The 14,354-nt window shown below is 44.3% G+C and overlaps 1 protein-coding gene and 1 long non-coding RNA gene across 4 annotated transcripts; both read left to right on the forward strand.

The window, feature by feature from the left end:
• Window positions 1–197: 197 nt before the first annotated feature.
• LOC116369593 (uncharacterized) lies at window positions 198–5,937 on the forward strand. Its single transcript, XR_004208637.1, has 3 exons — window positions 198–5,043; window positions 5,198–5,264; window positions 5,475–5,937. It is a non-coding gene; the product is annotated as an uncharacterized LOC116369593 (long non-coding RNA).
• A 105-nt stretch (window positions 5,938–6,042) lies between these two features.
• On the forward strand, window positions 6,043–10,450 carry LOC116369618 (uncharacterized). Of its 3 annotated transcripts, none has more exons than XM_031819563.1 (4): window positions 6,043–6,334; window positions 7,104–9,802; window positions 9,993–10,074; window positions 10,215–10,450. In XM_031819563.1, exons 2-4 carry the CDS (start codon window positions 8,600–8,602, stop codon window positions 10,331–10,333), a joined length of 1,404 nt encoding a protein of 467 aa, XP_031675423.1. In that variant the 5' UTR covers window positions 6,043–6,334; window positions 7,104–8,599; the 3' UTR covers window positions 10,334–10,450. The 3 variants fall into 2 exon arrangements, 2 of the variants coding, with proteins under 2 accessions (XP_031675423.1, XP_031675424.1); XR_004208641.1 differs by lacking the exon at window positions 7,104–9,802.
• The last annotated feature ends 3,904 nt before the right edge of the window (window positions 10,451–14,354 follow it).

Here is a 14,354-nt window from a genome sequence, read left to right on the forward strand (position 1 = left end):
ACATAGCCTGGTTCCTCTCTAGGTTTCTTCCTAGGTTTTGGCCTTTCTAGGGAGTTTTTCCTAGCCACCGTGCTTCTACACCTGCATTGCTTGCTGTTTGGGGTTTTAGGCTGGGTTTCTGTACAGCACTTTGAGATATCAGCTGATGAAGGGCTATATAAATACATTTGATTTGATTTGATTTGAACTGAAAGGTTGCTAGGGTCAGATCCCTGAGCTAACCATGTAAAAACCCACTCTTCCTTGAGCTGGCCGCCAGGCCAAACTGAGCAATCGGGGGAGAAGTGCAGTGCAGTGGAGCAGCAGTGCAGTGGAGTAGCTTCAACAGCCATAGGCCCAGGGATTTCACATCACATTCCATGATGCAATGCAGAATACGGCTTCACACAGAACAATCACCAAACCCAATAGATAACACGTAGCACAGCCAAACATCATGTATCACATGAAGATGCATGTGTGTTCTCCAGACGTGATACCTTGTCACGGACCTGCTGTTTCGATCTTCGCTCTCTCTCTCCCTACCACACCTGTTGTCTCAACCTCTGAATGTTCGGCTATGAAAAGCCAACTGACCATTACTCCGGAGGTGCTGACCTGTTGCACCTTCTGTAACCACATTATTTTGTTGACTCTGCTGGTCATCTATGAAGAATGTTTGAACTACAGTACTTGAAGAACTGTAGTAGGATGTCCCTTGGGGGTATCCGTACCTATGTAGGACATGCGAGGGTTATGTTAATAAACAGGCTGGAGCTAGAACCTCGTTGTCGCGCGTCTTTATTTTAGATCATACTACATGGTGTCAGAAGAGGTTTTAAAATTCACATAAACGTGAAGGAGGTACCAAGTAAATCATACTTTCAGGCTGTTTCAAAGCAGGGAGGGCACAGTGTTGGAGATAAAACAGCGCATATCATTATTTTGCTAGCTAACGAGCAAGGACTAAGCTACTGCTAAGCAACATGTTGCAAGAGGAAGAAGCTGGCGGGATTTCAGGGTTTGCGACTCCAAGTTCAACGGGCTCTGGCGCAAACACGGACAGGCCAGTGGCTAGTGCTTTCCCATTAGTCCCCCGGAGAATTTTGTTTGTATGGACATACAAAACTGGCCGAAATGAATCAGTCGCTTTGAAAGGTACAGGGTAGCATCAGGCGTAAACGTGAAAAATGAGGCATTTCAAGTTAATACACTGATCTACTCTATGGGTGATGAAGCCGAGGATATATTAAATGCTTCAACGTTGACCGACGAAGAGAAACTGAACTACAGTGCCGTTAAAGACTGTTTTGGAACGCATTTTGTAGGGAGACACAATATTATTTTTGAGAGAGTTAGGTTTAATATGCGCAAACAGGAGCAGGGTGAAACCACTGACAGTTTTATCACAGCTGTTCACAAACTAGCAGAACATTGTCAGTTTGGCGCGCTCAGGAAAGAGCTGATCCGAGATCGGATGGTGAGGCAGAGAGAGCTGTGAAAACAGTCAAGGGACTGCTGAAAAAAACAAGGATCCATACAGGGCTCTGTTAGCTTACAGAGTTACACCACTGCATCATGGGCCGTCGCCTGCCGAGCTCCTGATGGGCAGGAGGCAGCGTTCCCCATTGCCTGTCTCGCCGGCTCAGCTTAAACCCCGATGGCCTAACAGAAAGGCCTTCGCTGAGAGGGACAAAAGTCTGAAACAAACGCAAACTGGAGACTTTAATCGGAGACACCATGCTAAGGAGAGGCCAGAGCTGACCGAAGGTCAACGCGTGTGGATTACAAACTCAAAGACACCAGCAATAGTGCTGAGGAAAGCGGATGCCCCACGCTCCTATGTGGTGGCACAGGCTCAGAAGAGGTACGAAGGAACAAAACACACCTCAGAGCTCTTCCAGATCTACCAGCCACACAGACCGAGGCCACAGAAAATGCACAAAAAGAGGGTGAAGGAGAGAGAATGCTCACAGAGCCACAAGCGCGCCCAAAAAGGGATGTGAAGCCACCAGAGTGGCTGAAAGACTATGTTACGTGAAGAGAAAACATACTGCTGGGGAACATACCCAGCAACAAGAGACTGTACCTAAGTTAATGTTCATACTGTGTGATTTAATGCTTTCATACTGTTTCAGGATGGGAAGTAGCATGTTCGAGAATAATACTGGTTTCCAAATTGCATTTCAGTTATGCTTCAGTGGTTATGCATGTTGAGTTCTTGTTCATGGGAGAGGGGAAGATGTAGTAGGATGTCCCTTGGGGTGTATCCGTACCTATGTAGGACATGCGAGGGTTAGGTTAATAAACAGGCTGGAGTTAGAACCTCGTTGTCGCGCGTCTTTATTTTAGATCATACTACAAGAACAATCTGGCCTTATTGGCCATGTACGCTTATAATTTCCACCGGCACAGCCAGAAGAGGACTAGCCACCCCTCAGAGCCTGGTTCCTCTCTAGGTTTCTTCCTAGGTTCCTGTTTTTCTAGAGAGTTTTTCCTAGCTACCGTGCTTCTAAATCTGCATTGCATGCTATTTGAGGTTTTAAGCTGGGTGTCGGAATAAGCATTTTGTGACATCTGCTGATGTAAAAAGGGCTTTATAAATAAATTGTACTGATTGATTGATGATTGATTGTATGAAATGGAGTAGCATCTATCCATCGTGTAAAATGAACATTGTGCACTGTCTCCATGGAGTATACTACTGCAGCCTTAGGCAATGTATATTAACGTGGTGCATAACATTATCTCATATCACATGCATGGCAAGACATGATTGATGTAATTAGATGCTCTGGAGAGATCCCACCCTCCTTCCCCAACACATGTAGAATGCTTAGAAACCACCAGAAACCTGTGAAATAGATCAACATGTTTAATCTCCTCTCAAGGTCTGTTGATTTACAGTATCTCAGAATCAGGAACTGTCATATCCCATGTGATATGTCAAAACAAGTTGATACATGTGTTATCATGGTGCATTGGGTTTGTATTTGTATTTATTGTGGATCCCCTTTAGCTGCAGCAGCTACTCTTCATGGGGTCCAGTAAAATGAAGGCAGTTATGCAGTTGTAAAAACATTCCTATACATTCACAACAGATTTCACAAAATCCATGTTCCTGTTTGATTTCGGGGTAGGCTGTCAACAGCACGTACTGTGTCACTATGATATGTATTCTGATCAAGTCAACAATGCCTCTAGGCATATCTGACGTCATGTATTTGATATCTTTATGTGAAGGATAATGTCCATATTGACATCAGTTCATTGTGTTTGAGGACGGTTCACTGACCGGTTTTCAACGGATACGATTAGATTAGTTTAACAGTTACAGAAAAGCTACAGTAGCCTATCAGAACTGCTACAGTATCCGAGGCGCAGAGCCTTAATTAACGGGCTACACATAATGGCTGACGACAGCCAGGTAAGGTTCACTTTAGCCTACGTTTAATGAGCTTTAACGTTGTCCTAATTCCATCTTGTTCTAATGGCAAGTCTGCCTTAAGTGCAGAAACTATGGTTGATATTAGAAAATAAGTATGATTGGAAGTTTAGGCAAGTAATTCCAATTGGGGAATTGTTGAGGGATGTTAGCATACCATATTGCGCGTGTAGCATTCGTGCCATGGAGGATTGTGCAGGCCGGGAGGTTGCTACAGTATCCTAGTATCATGTATGTTATAGGGATCAGATCTGGCTGACTTTTTCACCTGAACTGCTCATTGGCTGTCCATAATGAGCCCAGCGAGCAGGATGTGTAGCTGGGCTCTGCAATAATTAGCTCCCAGAGCAATTACAAATAACTATTATTGTTTTAAAAGCGTCATTACAACTAGCAACATGACGGTCAGTCACCTCTAAGCAGGACTCAGTAGAAACGCTATGTGTTGGATTTGTCCATGTCTCTCTAAATTAACGTAGCTACCATAACAGCCGTGGAGAGTTTATACTACAGTTTTAAGGGATCTCTCTGAAGGTTTTAGATGATACAGTGGTGCTTCGTCCTCTGGATGAAGAACCATACATCTCGGCTTGGCTCCATTGCATTATTATTTGGGAAACGTTGACATGCCATTTGTGTTGGCGGATGGATGAAAATAATGTGATTATAGTATCGTTATACATAGGCTAGCAGGAAAATCCGCATGAGATATCCATAGAACTGAGCCCTGCTCCGTTTCAGCACCATGGCACGGTCCCCTGACTCCAAGAAACGTGTCAGCTCTATGCAGCGGACAGCTCCACAGTGCTGAAATAGTTCAAGCCCCCTTGAACATCTTTGATTTGAAATTATTCTGCAAGTGGTTATAATTTATTGCACGTCCTAGTTCTGCAGCTTTGCAACCTCAGAATTATAGCTAATGGATGGCAGCGAGTTACGTTTTTGTGCATGGTGATGAATGACGACGCATGATAAACCATAAATTAAACGCAAAAACGTGCACTTAGACATATTTTCGTTTGGCAGAACTTTGACAAGCTTTGATTTGTTTTCCAATTACATTGACAATTCATATAGACATTAGACTTTGGCCTAATTGTGACATCATGTGTGTATGACATCTTTGGAGAATGCTCTGGCTTCAGCCAATCGGAATCGAGTATTCAACAATGCTTTGGCATAATTCAAGGACGTTCATATTCACTTCAGTTGTTTGCCGATGGTTCACTGACGTTTTTTCAAAGGAGGTATTAGTATTTCCTCTAAACAGCCTACAACAATAAGCTACACATCATGTCAGATGACAGCAAGGTATGGTTCATTTAGCCTATTTTGAGTTTAGAAGAGAAATTACTAACAATATAGTAGGTCACTAACACAGCAATAGGTCTCACTGGTTTGATCCATGGACTGAAATCTGACCACTATTGCCGTTTTGTTTAAAATAGGAGCGAATAAGTTGTTTCATAAAGTCACAACCTAGGACTGATATTGGTCTCTCATTTATCCACCAGAGCGTGAAATGGGAGGATCCCCCAGATGACCAAAATAAGGTTGTGGAGAATATGAAGGATGAAACAGAGACATATGAGACCAACAAGAACAGGACAGGAGGCAAGGTAAGAAATATGCTGTCCATTACACATGCTCTGCCTACTTAGGCACAGATCTAAGATTAGTTTACTATCACTAAATCCTAGCCTTAAAGCATTAGGAGGAGACGCTACACTGACCTTAGATCTGCTATGAGACCTATAATCTGTTGTCATGTAGGCTAAACGTAAATCCAGTGGCTGTGCCAAGAAGACTTCCGTGGAGGAGGACTGCAGCATTGGTGCAGGTTCGAGATTACTTCATGTTGGGTGCAGGTTGTGTTCAAATTCATCAGCACTAATCTGAGAAGATAGTATCTATATAGGTGAAAGCAATATAGTGGAGGCCCGCAGAGAGATGTGCTTTTACCTGTCCAGTGCAATCAAATCACTAAAGGTGAAGGAAATTAGGGATCAAGTTCAGATTCAACTTTAGATTTCTCTTTGCGGTTTCCCAGAGTCTTCTCAGACACCCGGGTGTGGTTTCCGGGAAAGGGGATCTATCATTGAGCAGCTGGAGAAGGAGGCTCAGAGGACTCTAATGCCTTCTCTCAAGATTGAGACATGCTGTGCCCCAATCCTCCTCTCCTTCCTGAGGAATCTAACTGATGAGCAAGTCCCATGTCTTTTTCCAACCTCACATACAACAACTCTGAATTTATAGTCATAGTGCACCTTCTAACCACAAAGGGGATTTCAAACAGTACACCTAACATCACTGTAACCACACCCCTAACTCTTCCTGTAAATCAAGAACAAAATGTCTCATGTACTTGCTAATAGCTTCATTAAATACACGTTTATTTCCCCTAACATGGATATCTAGTGACTCCACTAACTCAACATCAGTGTGCAGGTAAAATATGTTTCCTTTCTTTTCTTTTCTCTAGCCAATGGAGAGTGATTCAGCATGGCATGAAAAATAACATAAGTCTCTCCACATAAGGTTCTGGTCAAAAGTTGTGTGCTATATAGGGAATGGTGTCATGGAATTACTTGATTGACAAAAACATTCCTCTGTTTGTTGGCCATAGCTCTCCATGCTGTGTCTGAAGATTGTTAAAGTCGTGACCCAGACAGCCCTCCGCATTCTCCTACCAGCGCTAGCTCGTATCATGGGGGTGAACCTGAGGAGTGGGGCAACCTCCCCAGAATCCCAGTGCTCTGAGGATTCCTTAGGCAGTCTGGATGAGAGAGAGAAAAGGCTGCTGATCAGTGAGATGAACTACTGGACTAAGGAGAGGAGGAGGAATGGCAGTGCAGGGTGCCGCCAAAAATCCACCCGCAGGACCTCATCACCATGCTGTTCGCCTAAGAGGTATGTTCACAGCAATATTTCAACTTAATAAATGCAAGACCTGACCCATACTTATCATAAATTATTAACTTGTAATTCACACCTTGTAGTTTTAAGTTCTGGTCAGAAATGTTGCCACTGAGGGGGTGGGTCCAGGTGAAAGTCATTTTTAACTGGGTAAGCCATAAAGTAATCTATGAATAAATAGATCAGGTACATGCCTTTCAGAATTAATCCTATTCTGATGTCATACAAACATAAAAATCAGGCAAAAAATTGTGTCCGTTGGCTTTAGGCTTCTAGAACTACGGTGGTATGAGAAGTAATCCATCATTGCTCTAATTTGGTTTTCAGGCTCACTAATGAACTAGATTAGATACAGTTGGTGTAACGGGTTTCTTCTGTTGAAGGAGAGGCGGTCCAAAACGCAGCGTGGTTATTTTGATACAAAGATGAAAATAGAACAATATACAAAAACCGTGAAACCGAAAACAGCCCTATCTGGTGTAACAAACACAAAGACAGGAACAATCACCCACAAACCCCAACACCAAACAGGCTACCTAAATATGGTTCCCAATCAGAGACAATGACTAACACCTGCCTCTGATTGAGAACCATATCAGGCCAAACACAGAAACAGACAAACTAGACACACAACATAGAATGCCCACTCAGATCACACCCTGACCAAACAAAACATAGAAACATACAAAGCAAACTATGGTCAGGGTGTGACAGTTGGTCACATTTGCATGGCATAAGGGGTGATTGTGTGTTTATCTTCAAGGTCCCAGACCTCATTGCAGAGCTTGCCTGCAACTGGAGAGGCTACACTCATGGAGGAGCCTCTGAAGGCTCTTTTTGGGGTAACGGAAGAGAGCCTCCTGATATCCCTGGTTGAGGGTCACTCCAACCCCAGCTCCTCCGAGTTGAGCTGTGCTATCGTGGGGGAGGTGGTACACCAGCTTAACTCTGGCCTCTCAGTGGCCATTCAGGCCAGCCCGGGGTGTTGCCCCCTTATGGACAGTCAGGACATAGCAGCAGGCAAGGAGGTCATTCGGGTAGCCTCGGTGCAGATCCTGGCCGAGCTACAGAGCCAAACGTCTGAGCCAGAGTGGGTAGGGTTTATCGAGCCCCTCATGGACCCTGTGACCGATGATGTGCTGGATGCCATTGTCGGCACAATGGACAAAATGGCACAGGACTTCAACATCCTATTGGATCTGGCCAAGAAGATGACAATCTTGGGGTCTAAATTTCTGACCAATCTTCAATGTGACCTTGATGTTGAGTGTCCACCTGGGAAAGAAGGGACCACTCACTTTCTCAAAGAGACTGGATCCTCTACCAGTGTGGTGGCCAGAAAGATTCAGACCCTCTCTAGCCCCGACTTTCAGTCTAAAGCCCTGAAGGCGGTGAACACCATCCTTACAAGGAAAGTCAGCAGCTCTTCTGGCATGGCTCCTTCCTCTAGGCCTTCTAGTGCTGCTCCTAGCCTTACTGAAGCCCCCCTGAATACCAGCTGCACAGCCCTGACATCTGTAACCTCCACTGCCACATTGATTGTTAAGGCATTTGTGGGAGGCATGGAGACGATAGCATCATTTGAAGGCACATGTGAAGCAGTTGATTGGCCAGTTCCTGTAAATGAGCACACTACAGGATCTTCACAGATGATAACTTTCTCTCTAGCCCGCACACTCTACGGCCGTATACGAGCAAAGCTGAGGGACCTTTTAACTCTATCCACTCGATGACTATACTATTTCCCAGTCACCCTCACCCAATGAAGACTTGAGCGTGAGTACTCAATATTCTCAACTGAGCTCAGAAGAGAGTGTCAGAATCACAGAATCCTCTACTAGTCTGATTCAGAGCATTAAGAAGCTCTCTAGCAATGACTTCCAGACTCAGGCAGAAGAAGCAGTGAGTAAAGTGCTGATGAGATCCAGTCATTCCTTTATCACACAGATCAGCCATACTGGTCTTCAGAAAAGTCTGCAGGCTGGCTTATCATCTAGCTCACCATCGGAGATCCATGTCCTTTCAGAATCCATGTCCTCCATGTCCTCTGAGAATACAGCCTCTGGATTAGTGGAAACCTTTGTCAAAGGAATGGCTACTATTTTCCAGAAAAATGAGTCCACTGACACTGTGCTACTGGAAAGAAGTGGGAGAGTTTCGCAGTGCTCCCACGGGGGCTCCCAACTGGATGATACTGAATTGAGTGTTAAAATATCAGAATAGAAGCTTTGGTCAACAGCTAAGACCATCTGTGTCAGTATGAAGAACACACTTAAGGATTTCTTCACAGGGCTGAAGCCATCCGGATCCGAAAGGACAGAAAATGCTTCTTCCAAAGAGACCCTTGGGGAAATCCTGGTTGCTATCCAGAGTGAAATCTCAAACTTAGGGCGAATGAAGGATTCCAGGGAGCTCCTTCAGATCAATGAGATGTTAGGAACTATGCTGAAGGAGGTTGAGAAAAGTGAGGATGACAGTGAACACGTCTGCCAAGACATCCCTAGAACCTGTTCATCTTTGTCCACTTCTTTAAATGGTCGTAGTTCCTTGTCCAGCTCTTCAAAGGGTCCTAGGTCAGAGTGTGAGTTAGAGATCAATCTCCCTGGCACTCCCATCCCTGACCAAGTGCCTTTTGGTCTGACTTGCCCCATCGTCAGGAGCTCCTGCATCGACACCAGAGTCTCTAAAATGCCAGAGATTTCTTCAAGTGACCTAAAGACAAAGATGATGGCACACACAGATGAACCCCTGCATCGTAACAGTCCAATGACTGACAGCAGTCAGAGTGCTAAAGCCTCTTTTCGATCCTCCACTACGTCTTTCACCAGCAAAGGAACCTCTTTGGTACCAAAGGGAAATGGGATTGACATTGAAGAGAAGGAGGTGTGCATCCGCAGCAGCTCTGTCCATCTGAGGGAGCTCTTAATCACCCCGGACATCAGCAGTGCCACTGCATTCCCACTGCAGTACTTGATGGACTCCAGCAAAGATGATGGCATCTGTTTTGTCACCATACTGGTGATAAGGTTGCTATCGGAGATCAGACCCTCAGCCCTAGATGGACCCTCCCAACAGGCAGCAGATCTGACAGAAACATGTCAGCAACTCATCAGACAAGTCCTGTCTGAGTTCTGTGCTGCATCCAGATTCTCCAGGACACAGGCATATTCCCAGAACCTAAACATCCAAAGGGTGTTCAGAGGTGTACATAAAAACCTCATGGAGGAGTTTGGCTCTTATAACACCCTGCAAGCAGCTATTTCCTCCCAGGACCCTGCATTTGACAGAGTCCTGGTAAAGTCCTTGACCCAGCAGCTGGTACAGGGATGCAAGGAGGCGTCAAGACCAGCTTCTGCTGCAACAAACCCATCAGACCAGGCTGAGACAGAGAGGGGGGCTGAGCAGAAAGCAAGAAGGAGCTTCCTTTGCTTTTCAATGACCAAACTCGGGATCAACTTCAAGGTATAGCAGGGAGTTGGCATTTGTTTTTTGTTCCAGTTAGGTGCTGATGTTATTGATGTGGCTATGATAAGACAAATACATGAAATACAAATGTTTTATTCATCACTAAATTGTTGCCTTGGATTCAGAAGTGTTCCATTTATTTATTTATTTATTTTCTGTACCATTTTCTTTACCTTTCTTCTGTTAGCGTTCCAAGAGAGGAAACAAAAAGGACTGCCATTCAGTCCAGGAACAGACTGAGATTCCCTCTACTGATGCACATTGCATAGGTAAGGATGTTTTAGAGCTCTGCTATAGCTTGTAGTTTGGTTTAGGTGTGTGTTAGAAACATAGGTATGCCTACCAAACTCATAGCACTGTTATCAATGTTTTCAATGTTACTATACTGCATCTCTCTCTCTGTTTCTAGCTCCAGTTGGAGAGGTTTCTCCCTCCATATCTCAGCTTGTCAAAAAACGATCCTTGATTGTCAGGGTCTTTTCAGCAATGATGAAGCCATTCAGGCGCTTCACCAAGAAGAACCTGTAACCTGTTACGCTGCATGAAGAACTACTTTTGTAACAGCAAGTCTTTTGACAAGAGGAATTTCTGCATGTCTACCCTTTCAAAGTCTATTTGATCAAATAAATGCAAATGATTTTACAAGAATTTCAAGTGTTTTGGAAGATTGGTAAAACTGAAGCAGCTTTTCTCAGAGAAATGCACTAGTTCCCCCTTGGTTACACATTTATTGTGCAGTTTTTGAGACGGCAGGACTTGGGGCAGCAGGTAGCCTTGTGGTTAGAGCATTGGGCCAGTAACTGAAAGGTTGCTAGGTCAGATCCCTGAGCTAACCATGTAAAAAATATGACGTTCTGCTCCTGAACAAGGTAGTTAACCCACTCTTCCTAGAGCTGGCCGCCAGGCCAAACTGAGCAATCGGGGGAGAAGGGCAGTGCAGTGGAGCAGCAGTGCAGTGGAGTAGCTTCAACAGCCATAGGCCCAGGGATTTCACATCACATTCCATGATGCAATGCAGAATACGGCTTCACACAGAACAATCACCAAACCCATAAGATAACACTTAGCACAGCCAAACATCATGTATCACATGAAGAGGCATGTGTGTTCTCCAGACATGATACCTTGTCATGGACCTACTGTTTCGATCTTCGCTCTCTCTCTCCCTCTCCCCCTCTCTCTCCCTCTCCCTCTCTCTACCACACCTGTTGTCTCGACCTCTGAATGTTCGGCTATGAAAAGCCAACTGACAATTACTCCGGAGGTGCTGACCTGTTGCACCCTCTGTAACCACATTATTTTGTTGACTCTGCTGGTCATCTATGAAGAATGTTTGAACTACAGTACTTGAAGAACGATCTGGCCTTATTGGCCATGTACGCTGATAATCTCCACCGGCACAGCCAGAAGAGGACTAGCCACCCCTCAGAGTCTGGTTCCTCTCTAGGTTTCTTCCTAGGTTCCTGTTTTTCTAGAGAGTTTTTCCTAGCCACCGTGCTTCTAAATCTGCATTGCATGCTATTTGAGGTTTTAAGCTGGGTGTCGGAATAAGCATTTTGTGACATCTGCTGATGTAAAAAGGGCTTTATAAATACATTGTACTGATTGATTGATGATTGATTGTATGAAATGGAGTAGCATCTATCCATCGTGTAAAATGAACATTGTGCACTGTCTCCATGGAGTATAGCACTGCAGCCTTAGGCAATGTATATTTACGTGGTGCATAACATTATCTCATATCACATGCATGGCGAGACATGATTGATGTAATTAGATGCTCTGGAGAGATCCCACCCTCCTTCCCCAACACATGTAGAATACTTAGAAACCACCAGAAACCTGTGAAATAAATCAACAGATTATGTTTTATCTCCTCTCAAGGTCTGTTGATTTACAGTATCTCAGAATCAGGAACTGTCATATCCCATGTGATATGTCAAAACAAGTTGATGCATGTGTTATCATGGTGCATTGGGTTTGTATTTGTATTTATTGTGGATCCCCTTTAGCTGCAGCAGCTACTCTTCATGGGGTCCAGTAAAATGAAGGCAGTTATACAATTGTAAAAACATTCCTATACATTCACAACAGATTTCACAAAATCCATGTTCCTGTTTGATTTCGGCGTAGGCTGTCAACAGCATGTACTGTGACACTATGATATGTATTCTGATCAAGTCAACAATGCCTCTAGGCATATCTGACGTCATGTATTTGATATCTTTACGTGAAGGTTAATGTCCATATTGACATCAGTTCATTGTGTTTGAGGACGGTTCACTGACCGGTTTTCAACAGATACGATTAGACGAGTTTAACTATAGTTCTATTCTGCTATTACGTTCATTAATCTGTCATACTTCATCCAACTTTGAATTCAGTCACAGATAAGGAAAACGATGTTGATCAAATGCATTCTGTTCAATCTAGAATACTTTACATCAGAGTTTCATTGCCAAACCTGCTGTGTTCTGTTTTGTTTGTGCAATGCAGATGACAAAGGAACAGCTTGCAAAATTGTGCAAGACCATTGTCAACTTCATTGCACAGGCCACCCTGCAGATCCTGCTGCCGGCCCTGGCCCGCATTCTAGGGGTGACAGGCTTTTATGACAACGCTGACTCACTCAAGAGGGGCGGCAGTGCAAGATCCTTCACTGCCTTTGAGCAGAAAAGACTGGAGCTCATCCAGGAAGTTAAATATTTGGCGAAGGAGATGTGTAACTGTGGCGGCAGGGCTCTCAGACCAAGGTCTAGCACACCCTCTTCCAAGAGGTACTGTATGTTCCCCATAATGTGTGTGTGTCTGTGCAGTTAATCCTAACCCTCAAACTGATGAACAATAATTTCTCCATTTAAATATTTTCCAGCTTTCTAACAGGTGTGTTTTGCAATATCTAATGCACACATATAAATTACATTTAGAATACTCAATTATAATGCTTGTTAGATTTGTTAGCAGTAAGATATCTATTTTCCAACTTCAGACAGCAATTAACATGCTTTGCTTGTTCATTTTAAAGCTCCCAGACCTCACTGAAAGTCCACCTGGGAATGCCAGAGGACAGTATCATCAGCAGTGTCCAGGAGCAAGTCTCTGACCATGAGATTTTGGCCTCTTGCCCACCTGAGCTGACCGTTGGTCTTATCAAGAAGGTGCTTGAACAGCTCAACTTGGCCCTCTCTTTGACCAGCAGTAGAACCATTTCAGGGCGGTCGTCCCTCATTGCCTCTGGTACTCAGGCCGGCGAACATGATTAACATGGTCCAGAAGTTTTTCTATGATCACACTGCTCCAGAGGACCAGTTAGATGTTGATTCCTACATTCCAATGAAAGGAGAAGATGCAGACTCGGTTAAGCTGCTTCAAGAGGGGGCAGGAGGGTTAGAGCGTTGGACTAGTAACCGGAAGGTTGCAAGTTCAAACCCCTGAGCTGACAAGGTACAAAACTGTCATTCTGCCCCTGAACAGGCAGTTAACCCACTGTTCCTAGGCCGTCATTGAAAATAAGAATTTGTTCTAACTGAATTGCCTAGTTAAATAAAGGTTAAAAAAATAAAAAAGAAGTGGCTGTGAAAGTTAAAATGTTGGCAGTGACCTTGCAGTGGAGCAACTGGACGATGAAGACTCTTCTTTCCAAAAGGAGCTGGCATTGATGAAAAACCTTGACATCATTCCGTGGCCACTGGGCTCATACAGACAAATATGGATTTGGAGGCGCCAAATATAATTGTTAGCTTTGTTGAAGATGAAGATGTCAAAGGCATTGTGAAGCAAGCTGAATTAGATAAGCCAACAAGCACCCAGAGAGAACAGGCTCCAGGCAAAAATAAAATAATTATTTCACAGAACGGGTGGAGCTGCATTCCAAAGGGAACAACTTCTGGAGCACACTGACTCCAGTGTTCTGCCTGGTTCAACCCTGAACTCATCTTCAGCAAGTAGGAGTGAATCACCCATAGCAGAATGCTGTTCCTAGTGGACATGATTCATCTGGCTCTGTCGAAGAGAAACCATTTGAGACCAGAGCAGATTGTACTCATGGTCAGAACTCTCCTCTACTCAGTAAGAGTGAGGCCATACTGCAAGAGGTCAACACAACTGGACGTGGTGCTCTCCGCAAATGCCAGAGTGAGAACTCTCAACCTTTACTGGTTCTCTGTGATCCAAACCTGGAGCCCTGCACCAAAGAGGTCTTATCTCAGATTGTGACTGTGATCAATGATACTGATCAAATCTGTCAGTCTCTTCCCCAGTGAAGTCGGTTCAAGCCAGACAGATTCTCAGATGTCGCCAGCATTATCCACCATTTCCTCGAAGCATACAGATTCAGTTGCTATTGAAATTATTGGATCAATTGCAAATGATATGAAGAGCATTTTCCTGCTCACAGTGTCTCCTACTGCCCTATGGCAGGCAGACTCTATGCTTCAACTGAGTGATGAGAAACCCTCAGAAGCCACGAATGCTGCAGCTGTAAGCCCCCAGACTGGTGTGGAAGTATCTGAGAAGAAAATCTGGATAACTGCAAATACTATTTACCACA

Source organism: Oncorhynchus kisutch, linkage group LG3 (genome assembly GCF_002021735.2).
Source record: "Oncorhynchus kisutch isolate 150728-3 linkage group LG3, Okis_V2, whole genome shotgun sequence".
NCBI lineage: Eukaryota > Metazoa > Chordata > Actinopteri > Salmoniformes > Salmonidae > Oncorhynchus > Oncorhynchus kisutch.

Coding starts and splice junctions, on each gene's coding strand:
- LOC116369618 (XM_031819563.1), top strand. CDS start 8,600: ATGAAGAACACACTTAAGGATTTCTTCACAGGGCTGAAGCCATCCGGA. Junction 9,803..9,992: donor AACTCGGGATCAACTTCAAG/GTATAGCAGGGA, acceptor TTCTTCTGTTAG/CGTTCCAAGAGAGGAAACAA. Junction 10,075..10,214: donor TACTGATGCACATTGCATAG/GTAAGGATGTTT, acceptor CTCTGTTTCTAG/CTCCAGTTGGAGAGGTTTCT.